General features: G+C 40.8%; 4 protein-coding genes across 4 annotated transcripts in view; 3 read left to right on the top strand and 1 right to left on the bottom strand.

Moving 5' to 3' along the window:
- Positions 1–250: 250 nt before the first annotated feature.
- cdkl1 (cyclin-dependent kinase-like 1 (CDC2-related kinase)) lies at positions 251–9212 on the top strand. The gene is made up of 11 exons (XM_041060015.1): positions 251–388; positions 1275–1407; positions 2214–2461; positions 3969–4090; positions 5609–5681; positions 6102–6192; positions 6912–7112; positions 7347–7429; positions 7553–7609; positions 7780–7941; positions 8248–9212. The coding sequence occupies exons 3-11, from the start codon at positions 2294–2296 to the stop codon at positions 8347–8349; spliced, it is 1059 nt and encodes a 352-aa protein (XP_040915949.1). The 5' UTR covers positions 251–388; positions 1275–1407; positions 2214–2293; the 3' UTR covers positions 8350–9212.
- Positions 9213–9364: 152 nt separating this feature from the next.
- On the bottom strand, positions 9365–11924 carry dmac2l (distal membrane arm assembly component 2 like). Its single transcript, XM_041060016.1, has 5 exons — positions 11838–11924; positions 11633–11729; positions 10532–10740; positions 9717–9888; positions 9365–9624 (listed from the first exon to the last, which is right to left on the bottom strand). Exons 2-5 carry the CDS (start codon positions 11725–11727, stop codon positions 9510–9512), a joined length of 591 nt encoding a protein of 196 aa, XP_040915950.1. The 5' UTR covers positions 11728–11729; positions 11838–11924; the 3' UTR covers positions 9365–9509.
- An 81-nt stretch (positions 11925–12005) lies between these two features.
- l2hgdh (L-2-hydroxyglutarate dehydrogenase) lies at positions 12006–18460 on the top strand. Its single transcript, XM_041060013.1, has 10 exons — positions 12006–12218; positions 13277–13392; positions 13934–14085; positions 14613–14744; positions 14826–14988; positions 15107–15141; positions 15223–15390; positions 16149–16306; positions 16417–16548; positions 16859–18460. Exons 1-10 carry the CDS (start codon positions 12127–12129, stop codon positions 17052–17054), a joined length of 1344 nt encoding a protein of 447 aa, XP_040915947.1. The 5' UTR covers positions 12006–12126; the 3' UTR covers positions 17055–18460.
- A 225-nt stretch (positions 18461–18685) lies between these two features.
- Positions 18686–19943, top strand: part of sos2 (son of sevenless homolog 2 (Drosophila)) — a 31295-nt gene continuing 30037 nt past the window's right edge. The window contains exon 1 of the mRNA XM_041060007.1: positions 18686–19571. Coding sequence (XP_040915941.1) covers positions 19488–19571 — 84 coding nt within the window. The 5' untranslated portion in view covers positions 18686–19487. The remainder of the gene's footprint in view (positions 19572–19943) is intronic.

The raw sequence follows: 19943 nt of genomic DNA, 5'->3' as shown, positions 1-19943 counted from the left end.
TTTACTGCTATGTAATATAGTCGCATCTCTCCTGCTCTGCTGCATTTTTAGAAGTTGGATATAATGTACATTTTTTTTCTTTACCCTCTTCTTTTATAGACCTTTTACTTCTCATTATTTGCACCATATAAGCACTTTTGTACATTTTTTTAATTTAAAATAAAATGACAAAATGAGGGACAGTGCTAGGTTTTGTTAACATCTTTGCAGTCCCTTCGCAAAATGTATAATGTATGCTGTTTTTGTAATAAAAAAAAAAAAAAAACATGCTGTCGTTAACAAGATAATGTGAATGGACTCAGGTTTATTTTTGTGTTTTCGAGCTGACGATGCACCGAGTCACTGCTCACCGATGATGAGTCTCTGATGGGAAGAAGGAGGGAGATGAGTGAGTATTAGTTTCCATTATTTCCCCATTTAGTCTGCCATTTTTCTGACATCACCTGCCTGCACTAATTGGTCTCTCTGCGACAGGAAGATACGGCAAGGTTACATTTTCCTGTTTGTAGTTTACTGTCACATGTGGAATGATGTCAGACAGATGTTGATTTGTGGTTTTGACACAGACTTTTAATGTGTACAAAATTATTCCTTAAAATAATAAAAATCTGTTCAACAGTGCAGCATGATCACAAACCCATCCACCACTAACTCAAACTGGCATCAGGTCTTTTAAGGACAGGAGATCAGTGAGCTCTCTCTCCTCTGAGAATTGGCTGAGTTGTTTACCTGTGTTTTCACAGATGTTTTCTGGCTGGAGGGGCTGTTGTTTACCTGCATCTTTATTTTCAAACACATTTCAGACACTTAAAACTACAAAAACCCCACAGGAGTCTGCTTTTCTCCGTTCTTCACGGGAGGTGGAGTCAGCAGTTCCTATGGGGACTATGGTGGAAAAGGGAGAAATGTGTCAAGTTGATTAACGCGAGTGTGGATAGCACAGGAAGTTAGATAATTATACCTTCAGTATAAAACCATATTTTTGCTCAAGTGAGGGCAAACTGTAGAAAGCATACATTTTTAATTAATTTTATTTTTAATTTTTATTTCATTACAGGTGTATGCAAAACACAATAGTTAAAACATTTCAATTCAAACTTTCGGGTTTGTGCACAAATAGATTGCTTAGTTTGCTTATGAAGTGGTGAAAAAAATTGCTATACGCCTACATTATACTGTTGTACTGAATGAGTGAAATAACGAGCGCTCCCTGTTAAAAATCTCGCTTCATTGAAGGAAGTCGAGCGTGCTGATTTTGTGTTTTATTTTGAAAGGCACGACCGGACACCGGGCTGGCTCTTTAAAGCAGGAGGCTCTTGGACGTGCACGGGCAGTTGAGCTGGGATCGTCCAGCTCTCAGGTCGGTGTGTGTGGAGGAAGAAACACTTGCGAACGTTTCCACGCAAAGTAAGTTTAAACATTTTATTCAGTGACTAACCGGAAGTGTTTTTACAGAGACAATTCTGATGGAAATATTGAAATGTGTCTGTTTAACGAACAGCTGGTTTCATGGGACAACTTTACTCAGACTTCAGGACTAATAATATAACTATTTTTTCATCAAATACAAACCTACAGCCTCAGTGATAAACATGTGACCTGACCTGTTTATTTTGTCCTTTTTGCCATTTATTTGGCAAAATCTCGTTATCCTGTTTATAAGTGCAGCACTTTGATTTTATTCCCCTGGCTGTTTCACTCACTGTGTTATTTGTTTTCGCCCTGTATCCCCTCAGGGAAATTACCTAATATACTTTGCATTGCAAATGTTTTCGTTACGCAATCTAACTGTAGGGAGACAGGTGTAATGTTGCCTCTAAGCAATTAAATCTGCCTTTTGGAAGCAGTTTAAGGGGTTATTTAGGTCTCCACATCCAGGAGGTTGAGCCTGGATGCTGGTATTTTATAGCTCATATTAAGTCAGTGGGTGCATGCAAATTTTAATGTGCTTTTCAGTATATTCAGATTATAATGCATGGCACTTTTCTGTTCAAAGGTGAACCTGGATCAATGCTATGTATTATAAAAGCGTTGTTGTCTTTTTTCATAGAGGACTCAACCCTCATATCACCCAGTTTTCTTTAATATTAATTTATTCCAACTTTAAATGGATGAGTTATTCTTGAAAGCAGCAGGTGGTCAAATAACCCTCACTTTTCTTCTCTGTGTCCCTGCCCTGAACCCCTCCTGTGTCTCCGCTCTCCTTTTTACAGGCTGCAGAGACAGTGCTGTCTCTCTGGGCCCTCTTAGAGAAGCAGTTTTACTCTTGGATGAGCGCTGGTCCACCCTGAGGATGGAGAAGTACGAGAAGATTGGAAAGATCGGAGAGGGCTCCTACGGCGTCGTCTTCAAGTGCAGGAACAAAGACACAGGGCAGATCGTCGCCATCAAGAAGTTTGTGGAGTCAGAGGACGATCCCATCATCAGAAAGATTGCACTGAGGGAGATCAGGATGCTCAAGGTAACAACACGCACCCTCAAGTTATTATCCTCAATTCATTCTTGATTTATTCTCCCAGAAATCCATCACACGTGCGTTTTTGACAGTCTGACTTTAAATTATGGAACAGGAAAAGAAAAAATAATGTAAAGTTGTCAAGATAGAAGAAACTGCTAAAGCAATGTCGCAGTTATGAGGGAAAATGTTAATATTTGGCTTATTTTGTTAAAATTATGAGAGAAAAAAATCTAAATGACCAGAAAGTATATCAACATTTGAGAGGAAAAAGTCAACATTTTGATTTAATGAATCCAAATTTTGAGCTAGTGAATCAAATTGTGGCTTACTAAGTGAAACTAAGGCAGAGCATTTTTGTTTTCTTTATGACTTTTCATATAGACGTTTTCTCTTCCTGGCTTCCATACTTGTCTCTTCTGATACTTTAAATCCATGCAAACAACAAATACCCAAATATCAACCACAACATGAATATCTTTTTACCCTGAATCCAAATTTTATTAAAGGAACTGACTTTAAACCTTTTTAAAGCATCTTTAAATGTAAAATAGAATTTATTTGACGTTTTAAAGATGCAGATCCTGTTTTTAGTGCCGTGAAATATACAGTCTCCTCTGCTTTGTGCAGAGCAGCAGGAGGAACGCCATGCAATTAATTCTGCAGAGGGGAAGCATTTTTGTAGCTGCTGCACAGAGAAACTGTCACTTAAATGAGGTTGAGAGGGTTGTAATGAAACCAAGGAAAAGCCCTGCAGAGTCCGGGGCAACTCGGGTAGCTTCATTAAAAGGTGAAATCTCTGCGATGTGTATTTTAACAACAGGAAATTAGAAATTCTGCAACCTTTGCTTCGGCATGTGTTTGTGTGTTTGTTTCTAGCTGTTTAACAGTGACTCTGCATCTTAGACTCGTGATGCACAGCAGATATATTAACAGTCGATTAATTAATCTTAAAGTGCTGAGTGACTGAGGTTTGCTGGCTGACAGAGACTTTAAACAAACAATAAAAACATCAACAGCAGTTATTGTTTAGTTGCCAAGAACTAAAACACCAGTGCTGTTCCATCTCTTTCAGATTCTACTGTGAAGTTTAGTCTTTAAATAAATGCTCAAACCTGCTTTTTTTTTGTTTTCTTTCATGTTGCATGATAATTATCGAAGATGTACTGGTACAATTGTTAGTGCTTTAATTAGTCATGCAGTGGGTGGGAGTGTTAGTGGCCTGCTGGACACCAGGAGCTCATAAATAGGACAGGATGGGGGACAGGTTGTCAGGGGCAACAGCATGTTTATTGCCATCTGTTAACAGTTTAGTCCGTGTGATAAGAGCAAACCACAGATTGTACAGTTCTCTAAACAGCAGACTTTACTGGTTTACTAAAATTATTTGAACTGGTTTTATGTATGTTGCTGCCTTTCCCTGATAAGATTCACAAAAAGAACTCCTGTGTTCTGAGATGTCATTTTTTTGCCTGTAATATTTGTTTTCTGTGTTTTTGTTTTTTCTGTGCAGCAACTGAAACACGCCAACCTGGTAAATCTGATCGAGGTTTTTCGGCGTAAACGGAAGCTTCACCTGGTGTTCGAGTACTGTGATCACACAGTCCTCAACGAGCTGGACCGACATCCCAGAGGGTGGGTGACGACTCCGTTTACCTCTCTACAAACACAGGGACATATAGTTGGTTTTCTGACTTCGAGTAGAGATGACAAATCCATTAAATCATTCAGATAAAGTGATGACCCGTAATGTACAACCTGAAGCAGAAGAACAAAACATTAGTCTGTCACTGCATAATCAAAATCACTGAACCAAATCAATCAAAGCTCTAAAGTTCCCCCATTTCAAAATACACTGGTTTAGGTTTTATTCTGCCTTAAAAGTAACCTATGCGTAAAAAACAAAAGCAAAAACAAAAAAAGACAATATGAAACATGGACGTGCAAAAACACAAAATACAAAATAAACAAAAAACAACAACAAATAACACACACAAAGTGTTAAAACTGTGAAGCATGACGCAGGATAAAAAAACAAAAACTGAGAATAACTCAATAATGACAGTGTAAAAAACGTCCTTACTAACATCATGATGACGATTTCGACCAGTCACTCAGCCCTGTGCCGTCAAAGAAACATAAATCTATGAAAGGACATTATTTTGTCTGAATGATATGAAATGAACACACAGCTGGCTGCTCAATGCACTGTACAGACAGTCACTCTGTCTCACTGAGACACTGAGAGCATAAATCTGAGCTCAGTCGCTTTTCATTAAACAAAGTGCTGTGTACTTTCTATTATCTCTACATTACATATATACCACACCATACACTGTGCTTTGTCCGGCCCTGATGGGCACAACGCTCGTCTCCGCGGAGGCTGACCCACTCACTGTGGAATGTTTACAGTGATGCTCTCCCAGGATGCTTTGCCGTTGAGGAGCTGTCGGGACTCTTTAGGCACGGCCACATTTTACGTGGAGTGTTTTCGCTGTCTGGTTTCCCCCCTCTGGTCCTGGCCTGCAGCCCCCTGGACACAGAGGGTTCAAAAGAAGAGAAAACAAAGTGGGAAGAAGGGGCGGAGATTGTTATTAATTGCCAGTCACAAGGCTCGATTTAGCCATTTCCCCGGCAACGCTGATAGATGATGGTCCCCGGACCAACAAAGCCTCAGTGTTGAGCATCGGGACTCACAATGGAAACTGCAGGACTGTTCACTGTCGTATGTGGTCGGAGGTGTCTGAAAAGCAGAGCTGCAGAGAGCAAAACTAGATATTTAAATGCAATTTTTTTTTTTTTTGGCCAACTCTGTCCAAACTCATGGAACCAGCATCAGTGAAACAGCAGGAAACCACAGGCCATAACAGTCTGAGGATGGATTTATAACCATCACATTTGTATAAAATGGCAAAAAATAATGACAAATCCCTTACTAGATGTCTTAGAACTACCCACTGGATCTGTCCAATAGCTATAAAAACATTTAAACCTAGTTTAAATCCAAGTTTGATTTAGCACAAGATGGACTTACTGCACTGGAAATTTTCAGCCTCCCTCAGAAGATGGAGTTTACTCAGATTTTATGTAACTTAGTTGAGAAATTTCCAGTAAATGAGCCTAATGATTGCCGATTGCCTTTTTGTCTTTCAGTGTTCCAGAGCACCTGGTAAAAAGTATAACCTGGCAGACGCTTCAAGCTGTTAACTTCTGTCACAAACAAAATGTAAGTGACTGGCTCAGTCCACTGCAGTTTCTCCTCTTACCTGTCTCTTTGTGTGGGAGACAGTGTGTTTTACAGCTGTCAGACTCTCTCCTCAGCTTGTTTTTGAATTCCTCTGGCCTCCTCCCTCCTCCTGCTCCCACAGAGCCTTCTGCTTTATGGCTCTTTTTTTTTTTTTTTTTTTAACAAGAATTCCTTCCCCTTGGCTGAGCGACAGTTAATGTATCACCTAGACACAACAAACGCGACAAGGGCCCCCATTTAACAGGGTGGCACGAAATCCAGAAAGCTCTCTCTCTCTGCTTTTACTGTTTCTCACACAGGTCTTTTATCCTCGGCATCTCGCGACCATCACGTTACTGGACTTTCAGCCTGTTTTTATGTTCATACAGTGATTGTGTTTGACCGTTTGTGTCTCTGCAGTGCATCCACAGAGACGTCAAGCCAGAGAATATTCTCATCACCAAACACCAGGTCATCAAACTCTGTGACTTTGGGTTTGCAAGGATTCTCAGTAAGTTTTTGAAAGACTGTACCAACACATTTGACGATGCCACCTGGTGGACACGGCTGTCCTTAAATGTCATGTTCAGTGGTGTTGTTTTTGTAGTTTTAAGGCTCCAGTCATTTAATAAAGTTTTACTGTTTCAAAGGTTTTGCTGAAAGAACAGGTCTGATGTATTTGTACCAAAGCAGCACATAGTCAGTGTGTTTAAATGTGTGCTCATTTAGAAAAGACTCAGTCAGGTGTCACATGTCACAAAAGTTAGAAATTAGAAGATATATTGATTTTTTAAAAATCTTTTTAATTTTTATGAAGGTAAAATATGATCATTTTCTGTGTCGTTAGGAGCGGAGCTACCTACATTTCTAAAGAAGACACAAAAATACTACACACTCCCCACATGATGAAAATTAATCATGAATGTAGGTGATAATGTACAGCCGTGATTCCCAGCCTTGGGTTCAGGACCCTCCAAGGGGTCAAAAGATAAATCAGAGGGGTCGTAAGATTATCTGAACGATAGGAAAGAATAGAAAAAAACATGTTTACTTTAAACGAAATCTGTTCATTTTTTATCTGTATTTTTCCCTTTCCTTGAGCTTTACTATCACTCTGTAAGAACCTGGACAGTAAAAATCATCCAGATGTAACAAGGAGGGATAATCCCTCTGTGGTTGAACTGCTCACATTTCAGTTGTTGAATAGTTGGTGTGTGTGTGTCCCATCAGCTGGTCCATGTGACTACTACACGGACTACGTTGCGACTCGCTGGTATCGGGCCCCCGAGCTGCTGGTGGGAGACACTCAGTACGGCCCTCCGGTGGACGTGTGGGCGATCGGCTGCGTGTTTGCCGAGCTGATATCAGGGGTCCCTCTGTGGCCCGGGAAGTCCGACATGGACCAACTGTACCTGATCAGAAAGACCCTCGGTGAGATCAATCAGCTGCTGCACTGTCGCGGTCTGAGTTTGGTCTGGATGCTTGAGTCCATGAGTTTTTTTCATAAATGAGTGAGAATTAAAGATAGAGAAGCGATAAAAACATCTTTAGAAGATTACAGTCGGAAATGAATCAGCAAAGGTCAAAATGAGTTCAGGCTAAAGCAACAACAACAACCAATACTGATCGACTCTGTGTTATGTTCATCTGTCCCGTGCTCTGTAGGAGATCTGATCCCTCGTCATCAGCAAGTTTTCAGCAACAACCAGTTCTTCAGTGGAGTTTCCATCCCAGAGCCACAAGAGATGGTGAGACACACATCTGTCCATCGCACGAGTGTGGGAAAAAAAGTGAAATGTACCAAACCAAACATATTCTGAGAAGTACACATCAAAACAATGTTAAGTCTTCGTCATTTTCTGTTTCTGTAGGAACCTTTGGAGCAGAAATATCCAAACCTGTCACATCAAGCTCTGAGTCTCATGAAGGTAAAGATGTCGTCTTTAACCTAAGAGAATGTGGAGATGGCAGTGATCTTAAAATCTGCTTTAATGCAGCAAAATAAAAATCGAATTGTTCTACATCTCCTTAGCTGTTTGAAGATATAATTTGTAGTACTTGAAAACCAAATTTTACATTTCTCTTGGTGGCGGTTCAGGGTTGCCTGAGGATGGACCCGTCTGAGCGGCTGACCTGCGAGCAGCTCCTGCAGCATCCGTACTTCGACAGCCTGCGAGAAAAAAGCGAGAGCACGTCCCGAGAGCAGGACCGCTCCAGCAACAAGAGGACACGTTTACCGCGCAAACACCTGCCCCCCGGGGTGAGCAGCCTTCTGTATGAAGAATATAATGATATAACACAGTTATCTCAGAAATCTGTCAAAACAGAAATAGAATAGAACCAATAATAAATTTAAGAGAGAGACTGATCAAAGGACTTGAGGACACTAAATTGGTGAAAAATCAAATTTAATATTATAAATATAATAATATAATGTCTAAATTAATATTTTCACTTCCATGTACTCAAACTTTAGTTAAATTTCACAGCCAGAGGGAACAGTATAGTATTTGTTTTGGTAAAATAATTATAAATATTTGATTGTATTTCTTTTTTCTCCATCCAGTATTTGCCACAGCTGACGGGCAGCAGTATCTTCCCAGCTCTGGACAATAAGAAGTACTACAACAACCTGCGCAAGTTCAACTATCACCTACCAAACATCTAAACGCACCGAACCTGATTTGAATTTAACCCCGAACAAACATCAGCGTTTTCTGAAAACCTCAGGAAATGAAGTGAATTCTGGTGGCACCTTGGTTCTTAAAGCATTCAAGAGGGTTCAACCACTTCTTCACGTTTGTTTTTCACATGAGGTGTGTCAGGTGTGTCTTCATATTGATGTCAGTCTATGCACTATTCCCAACACGTCGACTCGGACATGTTGGTTTATGTATGTTGCCTACATTTCAAGCTGATTTGGTTGGATATTGTATAGATACGTAAAGACGCGGAGCGATGTGCTGCTCTGCTCGTAGCCGCTATGTAGACTGAAGGTTAAAATTATGACGTACTGCCTTGCCTGGTTTGCCAAATGTATTTTTTTATAATGATGGACTCTGTAAGAGTGACATGTTTTGGTAGTGAGTTTCATGTTGTTTAATTGATTGTCTCGAGTAAGTTATAATGTAGGACACAAAGTTTGACTTTGACTTTTGTCACGTGAGAATCTCAGAAAATATTTATTGACATAAGGAGTGAATACAGTTGTAAACATTCCCTTAACCCACCTTCACTGGCATTTAGCAGGAGCAATACCACATTGTACTCATTATCTCTGGAACTTTGGTGCTAAGGATGTTTTCAGCCATCTGTCTGTCCTCAGATATTGTACAAATGCCAAATTAATCGAAAGAGAATGAGTGATGAATGATTCAAAAGTCTCTTGAATCCTTGAAATCCTCAGCATGTTCACAAACTGTTTCTCTCTGTGTGTCCATAGACTGTGTGGAGTAACTTTTAATACCTTGAATGTTGAGACTATAATAAAGAATAGTTCACTCTATCAGAAAAAGTCTGGTGTCAACAACATAAAGTGCTTTAACTTCTGTCTTTGCTAGACTGTTTATTTAACGCTCTATCATACAAGCTTAAAGGTAAAACACAGACTTAAATATTTCCCATTAACCAAGACTGTGCTCCACACTGTCGCCTCGAAAAATAAAGACTTAATGAATGGCATATATAATCACATTTGCATGTGAATACACCTAACATTTTAGCTGGAGAATCTGCTCCTCGGACAATCAAAGCCCTGCACGCTTCGAAAACCTTTTAAAAGGCGTCCATACATTACAGTTAGAACATGCTCTAAACAGCAGGAAGTCGTCAGTCCAGGTCCAGCACTATATCCAGACGTGGAAGTGCTGTCTGCAGTCTGTTCACTGTCGTCTCTTTGTCTTTGATTCCCGGCAGATCACTGAGAAACAGATACTCCAGATTCCTGTGTGGAATTAATACTTGATCACTACGTGATTTACTCATAAGTGTTATGAAATGGACAGAAAGGATTTGAAATTTATCTCTAACGCTCACCTGAGCTTGTGCAGGGCAATGATGCCCTTATCGGTCACATTTCCACACGACACCACCTCCATCATGTACAAACTCTCCTGCAGATTCTCTACTGAGCTCAGCCTCTCCAGGCAGGCGTCTTCAATGTAGATGCACTTGTTGAATTTGATTTCGTCCAAGTATTTCAAACCATCTTTAAAAAAAATACACAAAAACAGGATGAGCACAGTGTCTACTTATTTAACTGTAAAATAAATTAGACCATGTAATGGTCAGTGGAGGACTTTGCACCAAAATAAATCTGAGTGGACTCTGGCTCCAAAACACCCAGTTCTGAGTGCTGTCGCCAACAAGGTCAGAGGCAGTGAACTATCTGTCCCTGCCTGGTGTAAAACATCCCGCTCACTTGCGTCACTTTTGGATAATCAGACTTGGGAGAGAGGCCCTTTCACCCTCGACTTTCCTTTCTTGTTAACACAGAGGGTTATCGCTTTCAGGTCAACGGCTGAGGGCAAACTCACACTGACTGAGAGTTGATGTAAAATTTACAGTTTCTGAACATGGCTTTAACCTTTGATTTGAACAGGCTTTTAATGAGGGTCTCATTAGTCTGTTAATCCAACACTTTCAGAGTGTTGAATTTCAGAGTGTGGTATGTTGACAGCTATTGAAAGAACTGATGAATTCCCATGAAATTTCATGTCCTCAGGGGATGAATTCAGGTGACTTTTGTGATCCACCTCATTTGCTAAATGTCTCATGCTAACCATTACATGCCTAGAATGGGACAAGTCTCAAGGACAAGAACACAATATTCTCCACGCTGTAACACTGACCCAGGTGGTCAAACCCTCTGTACATGATGCAGGATTCAGTAGCATCAATCGCCTGGATCTTGTATCTGCCCAGTGGCCCAGTTGGCAGTCCGTTGTAGTCGTGATGCCAGCGATCGAAACCTTGGAACCTCACCTTGGCACCACATCTCAGCAGCCACTCTGCTGCGGCCCGGTCTGGGCCAACAGCTTTGATCCTCTCATAGTCCACCCTGAAAGAAAATCAACAAACATTCAAAGCACGGAACATGCTGATGACATGTATTGTGATTGGTCATATTTGGATTGTGGCTGGGAGAACAGAAAAGAGGAGTAAAGAGGGTAACAAAAATACAAAGTCCAAATGGCAACCTGCCCACCAGGCCAGCTGCTTTAACCTGAGCAAAGTTCCATTTGCTCAGGTCACTTTAAAAATTTGAAGAGATGCTTGTTATTCTCTGTTTTAAAACTTTTAATCTGGGATTTTTTTAAACTATTGGTCAAACTAAATAATAAATTGTGTGAGCATTTGTCATTACTTTTGACTCCTTATACACTAACTGGTTTATGAAAAAAATTAATTAAAGTAGATTATGGAAATAATTATTAATTTCAGCTGTATATCTTTTAGGTCATAATTATTAGATTAGACGATATGAAACTACAGTTATCACAATGTTATAATAAAACCTGCATGCTGTAACTTTGCGGCTGCAAAGGCAACAAACACTACAGTCATTTAATTTTCTGACCATAAAATGTTATAGACAGACTCAATGGCTTAAATAGGGCTCTACTCTATTTCTGGCGATCATAAGCATATTAATGATGGTCAAACCATTATAAAAGGTATGATTTATTACAGGGCTGTATTTTCACTCTATTAGTTTTAGCTAGGTGCATTTAATTAACTGACAACTGAGTGTAGACTGCATATATATGTATGTACATAAAAGCAAAAAAAATGTGTAAATTTAATAATATGATTATTACTGAGGTCACAGTCAAAGTGGTGTTGTATATAGCCTCATGGAGAGCTGTTATATTGGACTGCACTGGATTGTATAGGTGTACGCAATATAATAATAATACGCAATAGTATGTTGTTAATTAACGTTGTCTCACTTGTTGAAAACAGCATTGAGCCAACCCCAGAAGTGTCTGCGGCTCCACTCCGTCGGACTCACCGCACACTGCACTGCCTTCGATAAAAGCCTCATGTCTGCATAAACAAATAAAACATAATTCAGCTCTGATACTGGATTTGAATGGGGGTTAAATATCAGTTAAACAAACTGCGACACAGCGGATTAAAAAAAAAAAAGCTCACCTGTCCTCCAATAGACCAGACTGTTTACATTTCGAACGCGTCCATCGCTGTAACCTTTGACTTCGTGACGCGATAAGCTCGCGCCGTGCTTATTGGCCGGACGTGTTTACGTACACGGGTCGCCCGGGTTGAGGGGCGTGGCTACGTCTCTGCTTTTTCGGGAGACAGGCGGAGCGGCGGGATGGGGAGCTAATAGCGGCAACAGAGGGAGGAAACACTGAACAGAAAACTCAGGGAAATCTGTACAATGAAGAAGCGACTGTGAGGGGATTTTTAAAACGCTCCGACAATGATCCGGATACTGAGCGGTGCGTCTTCGAGGGCTGTTGGGGCAGCGCAGCCGAAACTGCTAAAGGGCATTACAAGCAGACAACTGCACAGGTGAGACACTAGACAAGACAGAAGACAGACTGCTGCTGACAAGTGCGGTGTTGTGTAGTTTAGTTACATGTGAGGAGTTAGGTGTGTGCTCTCCGGCTAATTCGTGTTGTAATTTTACTCAGTGGCGCAGATGAGCTGATGAAAAAGGAGCAGACAAGCTGGTACCTGCTGGAATAACCGACTTTTAATTGATCCCGGCAACTGCCAAGGACATTCAGCACCAAGAACAAGATTGCATAATATTTCCGGCTCTCTGCATAACCTGATCTGCACCCACCACACCATGTTGTCTAGCAGCATGAAACAGAAAACATTTGTGACAGCACTGTGCCTCCTCAGCTGTGTCTGCTCCAAGCGCATTTGCATAATTCTAAACTTGTAGTTGTCTGAACACGTGTGGTATGATTTACTTTTGCCTGCAGAACAAAACTGGCAGGTGCTGGCAGCCCTGGTCTACTTGTCTGAATAAAAACTAAGGAATTAAAACAAAGTTTCTTTCTGGGACATTTTCACTTTTTAGCACATTTTCCCTTGGTGCCTATGAATGGTGATCCTCCTATAGGTGCAGCTGGATGAGCCATGATGTTCCCAAGATTGTTTTTTTCTCCATCCAGTTTATTTACACCACATGTTGAGCGTTACTGCACTTGGCCTGGTTCTAATTTTCGAAAATGGAAACAGGATGTTGACTGTTCCCAATGTCCTGTGCTTTTACGAGAACACCAGATTTAAGATGTTCTCCCCGTCATGGAAATTGTGTTCTTACAGCTCTTTGCAAATGCTTCACTGTGTGAAATCCTGTGGTGGTGTATTATGGACAAGTTGTTTAGGCTGGAACTGCTGTTAAACACTTGCAACACCTCTGTTAGGGGTTTCCCCAGTGATCAGTTTCAAAGGTCTGTTGGTTGCTCTTAGAGTTATGTGTAGTTGGACATTGAACCACTGACCTAAATATTCGGCTCTACTTTGTACCTTCTGCAAACTTTAAAGCCACATGTTTATCAGTAACCATCTTCAATTTGAAATGCCCATAACCTCACCTCCTGCCTGTCTTTCAGCACATATGACGTGGCCGTGGTGGGTGCTGGCATCGTGGGCTTGGCCACAGTCAGAGAGCTCATTCAGCGACACCCGACTCTCAGCTTCATCCTGCTGGAGAAAGAAAAAGAGCTCGGTGGGTGGAGGTTTCACAGTGGTTGTTGTGCACAACATGTTCTGAAGAGCAAAATGTTTTGTCTGACGCGGTGATTAAACCCAGCAACACAGTGTAGTCCTGGAGTATCTGGAAAATGACACGTTAATTGTTGTGTTGGCTCTGCACACTCCAGCACACTGGATCTAACACAATGATTATGGAGATTAAGAGCCAAGTTTCAGCTTTAACTCAGAGTTAGGGGTGGGGTGAACAGTGAAGGAATTATAATCCTGTTTTTGCCCTGGGTAGAGTCCAACACTGTTCACCCACTGAACTCCATCAAACACTGTTAAACCTGAAAGTCAACCATTTGACCTCATTTTAAATCCAGTGTGCTGGGCTACAGAGGCAAAACAATACAGACTGGATTAGTTACTGTAATTCTGAAAGACTTTGAAAGCATTAAAAAAATGGGAGCTTTTGGGAGTGTATAAAGCTCAACAATCTAGAAAACTTGTTGTTAATAAACCCTCATTTTCCTTTCTTCTTTTTGTTCTTCAATCTTTTTCTCACTCACCAGCTGTGCACCAGAGTGGGCACAACAGTGGAGTCATTCACAGCGGGATCTACTACACGCCGGGGTCGCTGAAGGCCCGTCTGTGTGTGCGAGGAGCCACTTTAGCCTACGAGTACTGCGAGAAGAAAGGAATCCCTTACAAGAGATGTGGAAAGGTCTGCCTCATTGTTTTAACCAGATAAGACCCAGTACAGCATGTTTACTTTGGATGATCCACTCAAGGTGCTCATCATCTGACTTGGGATTACAAGACTCATTACATTACTCCATGTATACGATCCAGACATTGTGTAAAAAAAAAAAAAAAACCTCAGGTATTTAATAGGACATTGGAATTTTGTTGACTCTTTACAGATAATAAATAACATGATTTTCACAAGTAAACAAAGTCCACAGAAGTTTTGCTATAAGTGCACATGCAACAGATTCTTACTCAGCACAACTGAATTTCGAGTAAATTTTATTGTCAACTCATCTTTTAGATATGATAAATAACCTTTTTCCCTTTTTAAATAGTTGATATTTTTATTTGATAGTTGATAGTTTTAAATCAGAGGCTGTCTGACTGAGCACAGATCAAAATGTTGGTGCCCAGACCTGTACAGGTGCTATAAATATCCATCATGTGGATCATTGTGTTGTGTCTACCTCAGTATTGATCACTGTATTTCTGCTTTGGCAGCTTATTGTGGCTGTCGAGCAGGAGGAGATACCAAGACTAAAGGCTCTGTATGAGCGCGGGATGAAGAACAATGTGCGTGACCTCAGTGTCGTTGATGCCAAGGGAATCCGAGAACGAGAGCCGTACTGCAGAGTAAGAGACTTCTAGACGATGATTTCATTCAGACAAATGAAAAAAATAGCAGTAGGGGCTTACAGCATGTCATCTTTTCAGGGTATAATGGCCTTGGATTCACCCTACACCGGTATCGTGGACTGGAGGATGGTGGCTCTCAGATATGGCAAAGACTTTGAGGAGGCAGGCGGCACGGTGGTAACCGAATACGAGGTGAATGACATTTCCATGGTCAAGGAGGGCCCAGCTGGGAGCACTGAAGGTAAAAAAAATACAGGTTCTGTACATTGATATGTCAACACCATTATCATTTAAAAAAGATCTGTGGTTATTTTAAGTCAATGTTTCTATGTATGTCTTTTTTTAAATTCCATTTGCAGGAATGAAATATCCAATCGCAGTCCGAGACAATAAGGTAAGACACATACAAATAAAAGCGTCATAAAGTTGAGACTGTTCTGTTCTTTGCATTCTTTGCATTTTATTGTCTTATCAGGGTAACGAGGTGCGGTGCCGTTATGTCCTGACCTGTGGAGGCCTGTACTCAGACCGCCTGTCGCAGATATCTGGATGCAGTCGGGAGCCGCGGATCGTCCCCTTCAGAGGAGATTATTTGATCCTGAAGCCAGAGAAACACTACTTGGTCAAAGGAAATATTTACCCCGTAAGTCTGCTGAAGATCCATATTTCCATAAGTCCAACTTTTTCAGTCTTGTCATCCACATAAATCATTTGATCTGCAGATGCTGCTTAGGCAGTGTCAAACTCTGGCAGTGAATTTGCAGGAATTCGCAGGAATTCACTGCCTAAAAATCATGTTACATGAGATCAGTAAGCTGCAACCCGATGTGCGTGTTTTTTTTGTTTTTTTTTTAATGGTACGTAGGTGTGGAAATTCTGTGGGGGAAAAAAATTTGGTGTATTTCCCTGGAAATAGCACCCATGTGCTGCCAGTTAAAACGGTTGGATTTCCTTGGATGTTTCAAAATTTCACTCCCTTTATTTTGATCTACAATCATATCCCTGACAGCTGAAAATAATTTAGGCAAACATTTTCAGCGTTAATTAGTGATTTAATTGGAAGAAATTACCATTAGAAATCCTGTGAGTGCAGGAAAGAGATAATCAAATCCAAATCTGTGAGCACATGGCAGGCCTGGTTGAAGAGAATTTCACCTATGGGCTTTATAAAGTACTAAATAGTAATTATTCTTACAAGAGTAGAGTCACTCCAAAAAATTATTATTTGTTGTTTTAGGCTTTTGGCTTTAAAGTAAAATTGAAAGCTTGAAACCAAATATGCTTTTGTTTTTTTATATATGTTCAAAATCAAATCAGTGGACCTTTGCTTTTACTAAATGGATCCAAATAGTATACTTCACTGATGCTGCTTCATTTTGTTTTTATGAAATATTTCCACAGGTTCCTGACCCCCGTTTCCCCTTCCTTGGAGTTCACTTCACCCCACGTATGGATGGGAGCGTTTGGCTCGGTCCTAATGCAGTTCTCGCCTTCAAAAGGGAGGGTTACAAAGTCTACGACTTCAATCCCAGAGACTTTGCAGATGCACTCTCATTCAGGTACAACATCAGATTTCTTCTTCTTTGTTTAGTGTCCTTATTAGCACTGGTCCACGAACATATCAGCAGTTTTCACACATGTATGTATCTTTTTTCTTTTTATGCTGCAGGGGCCTTCAGAAGCTGGTGATGAGGAACATAACTTATGGGGTTGGAGAAATGTATAGAGGCGTTTTCATTGGTGCACAGGTTAAAATCCTGCAGAAGTACATACCTGAACTCTCACTGAGTGACGTGCTCAGGTAGGACAATGATACAAGACCTAAAAATGCAAGCTTATTATAGAAATACAGTGGAACATTCTCTGTTTCAAGCTTTTGGTTTTATGTAACAAAAACATCATCAGATGTCAGAAGTTTCAAGCATGTAAAACTCTACTCTTATACTATCTAAATATCGGTCGATCTACTGGTTTATAGAAATATTTCGCTGTTTGTTGCTAGAGGCATTTAACTCTTGAGGTAAAATGACTCATACTCAATATCCCAAGTTTTCCAGCACAACATTGTTATTCAGAAGTGATTCTGTAACCCTGGTTCTGTTCCTCTCCAGGGGTCCTGCAGGAGTTCGAGCTCAAGCCCTCGACCGAGACGGAAACCTTGTGGACGACTTTGTTTTTGATGGTGGGGTTGGAGATGTGGGCAGTCGGGTGCTCCACGTGCGTAACGCTCCCTCGCCGGCAGCTACCTCCTCCCTGGCCATTGCCGAGATGATCGCAGATGAGGTGGAGAGCCGCTTCTCGCTGTAGAGAAGCACGGTACTCGCAGAAGAAAAACAGGAATACCAAAAACTTCAAGCTGTCGCTACGTCAGCATCATCCAGACGCTTTTATTACAGGTTAAGCCTTAATTTGGGTGGGGGTGTCATAACTTTTACTTTATCTTTTTTTTTTTAACATTGTTTATACTTAAGTACTGCTATTTCAGGTTCAATAATATGTTTACTCCACCACATTTCAAAGAACACATTCATTTTTCTGCACCAGTACTTCATGGGTTTCTCTAGGTGAAAGTGTTGAATAAAGGTTTTTTAACTCCAGTGATTTTATCATCAGTGTGAAAGACTGAAATAGGAATATAGAAATTCACAAACACATTGTATTGAATATAATGAGGGATTTTTAAGTGTATAATTCTGGTATGGAATTTCTTCTTTTACTTTGTGTTTATTTTTCTCAGCCACTGATTTTATGAGAGTGGATTGTTTCTGTTGTCTGAACGCTGTATAGCCTCCTGTATACTAATGAAGAGTTTCAGTCCAAATTACTGTAAATCTATTTTGCAAAGAATTAATTTGGGGAGATTGAGTATCTTTTTTTTAATGGTTTATCTCATTTTGGAAAGAAACTCTTAACGTAACGCACAGTTATAGCTACAGAACGCACAATTTACGAAGAAAGATGGTTTGTGCTTTATTTAACAGTTTTGTCTGCCAAAATAATTTTAACATTAAAAATATTGTGAAATTATATCAAGACTAAATATTCTAATTTTATGTCATATTTACATTAGGGCAAACTGAAAACTTTTTTGTATGTTTTTTTAAATATGTGTGTTTTTGGCATTTCTGCTTCATTAGTTAGTTGAGAGAGACAGGAAGGGCAGGGTAGAGAGGCTGCGTGGTACCAGGTGCTCTAAGAGATGGCCTCCCATGTTGCCTGACAAATGAATGTTAATGTATTTTTACCATACATACATATTTTTTTAATAACAAATTCACCAAGGTTTGCGGTTTGTGGCTGTATGTTCTTTGGTATATTAATCTAAGGTACATTTTTAAATATTATAAGCAAAGTAAATCCACCTACTTCCATGGTACATGGAGAAAGGAATAGGAAACAGAAAGAGGACAACTTTACTGTGTTAAGTTGTTCTTTACAGTACAGGTGATGCTGGAGATTTGACTTCTTTAATTTTAGCAGCTGCTAATTTAAGCACGTATACAGTTTGTCCACAGGGAGGCAGAATCACAGCAACAAACACACTGAATGAGATCCAGTGTAAGCACAAAATACGTCAAAATTAGATGCTGCTGTTGAACCAATTCTTATTAGTGTTTGTACTGTTAAAGCTTGTGTAATGTTATAAAAAAAATAAAGTGGCTTGCTTTGCTTAAATGTGATCTATTTGTCTAATAAAATGCATTTTGATAACGTCCCAGCTGTGTTTTTGTAAACATTGTTCCGTCCAAACAGGAAAGTGGACAAGGAAAGGTTGGTTTTAAACGACCCATGTTTAGTCCCGAAACTATTGATCTTGTGCTCACACTGTGGGTCCTCATTGTGATGAGACAGAAAGTCCAGCCTTGTTTTTTTTTCCGTCCAATAAAATGTGAAATTACGCAGCGTGCGTGCCTGACAGCGGACGCGGCGCAGAGAGCGGCAGCAGACAGACAGGCAGGCAGCGGAGTTGGTACGAACATCTTCGACTTCACAAACCAAAAACACCTCGACTGCTCTTCAGCCGCTCCGCGCACAGATATGCCCCGGGCTGGCCGCTGTTTTGGAGGGGATTTACTTTGGATTTAGCGCCCGATCGCCGCGGAGAAGATGACTAAATGTGAGGGAACCAGCGCAGGAGAAAGTGTGCCTTGTTTGGGGCTGAACGGGTCGTGTGCCACAACATAAAACTCGGAGCGCATCAAGGCCAGCAGCAGCCTGTAGCATTAGTTAGCTGGTAGGCTAACCCTAGCCTGCTAACGTTACAGGTGTTCAGGCAGAAAATAACCAAACGTAACTTGTAGCTGTAGTTAGCTGGCAACAAGCCTGGCTCCCATGTCGTGACTTAAAACTGAACTTAATGTGCCTGTTATAAGCTTTTCAGCAAACGCCAAGTAGCAAGTATAACACTTAGCAACATTGTTATTAGCCATTAGCTTTTTAGTCAGACGCTGTCCCGTGTTTACAGCAGCAGCAGGCTAGCCTCACTAGCCACCAAGCTAGCGAGTTAACTTTATAGCTACATGTGCTTATTTTCTGTTGTAGCTAATTTTTCGCCTTTTAGCCCGACTCGACCCCGGACTCGCAGTGTAGTTTTGTGATAGTCTTCATTTTTGCAAGCTAGCCAGTTTGACTTTTTTCACCGTGCCTGCCCTGGACTGACCCACCCACAAGGACTATCTATCCGGGGCCGATGCTGACAGTTCAGCCCGGATCACGGCAACGCCAGGAGCCGCTACAGCAATGCAGCCCCAGCAGATATACGACTTTTCAAGTGACGAGAACAGTCACAAATGGAGAGGCCTCTTCGTGCAAGCTTTACGGAAGGTAACACTGGTTTTTACTGCACTAAGTCTCAAACCCACACCGAAGTCTCTGTCCAGACACGCATTCCCATACTGGAGGGCCATTTGTGCGAGGTACTGGTTTCACCTGCACGTACACCTCACTAACTCAGACTTTAGTCTCAAGTTGCCAAGTCAGTCTTAGACAGAAACCACAAAGTGTCCATGGTGTCTGTGTTATTATTATGAGAAATACCAGCAAATGTCCACATGTAACCAATAGTGATTGTCCCCGTAAAATCGAATTAATTGAACGTGTTTAATGTTTCGTTGATCACTAATCACTATTGCAGACATTTGCCAGTGTTGAAGCTACTGTCCTCATCTTCTGCGGCAACTGACATGCCTGCAGTGT

Source organism: Toxotes jaculatrix, chromosome 17 (genome assembly GCF_017976425.1).
Source record: "Toxotes jaculatrix isolate fToxJac2 chromosome 17, fToxJac2.pri, whole genome shotgun sequence".
Classification (NCBI taxonomy): Eukaryota; Metazoa; Chordata; class Actinopteri; family Toxotidae; genus Toxotes; species Toxotes jaculatrix.
Note: the sequence above shows the minus strand (reverse complement) of the source record. Positions and strands in the feature narration are given on the sequence as shown.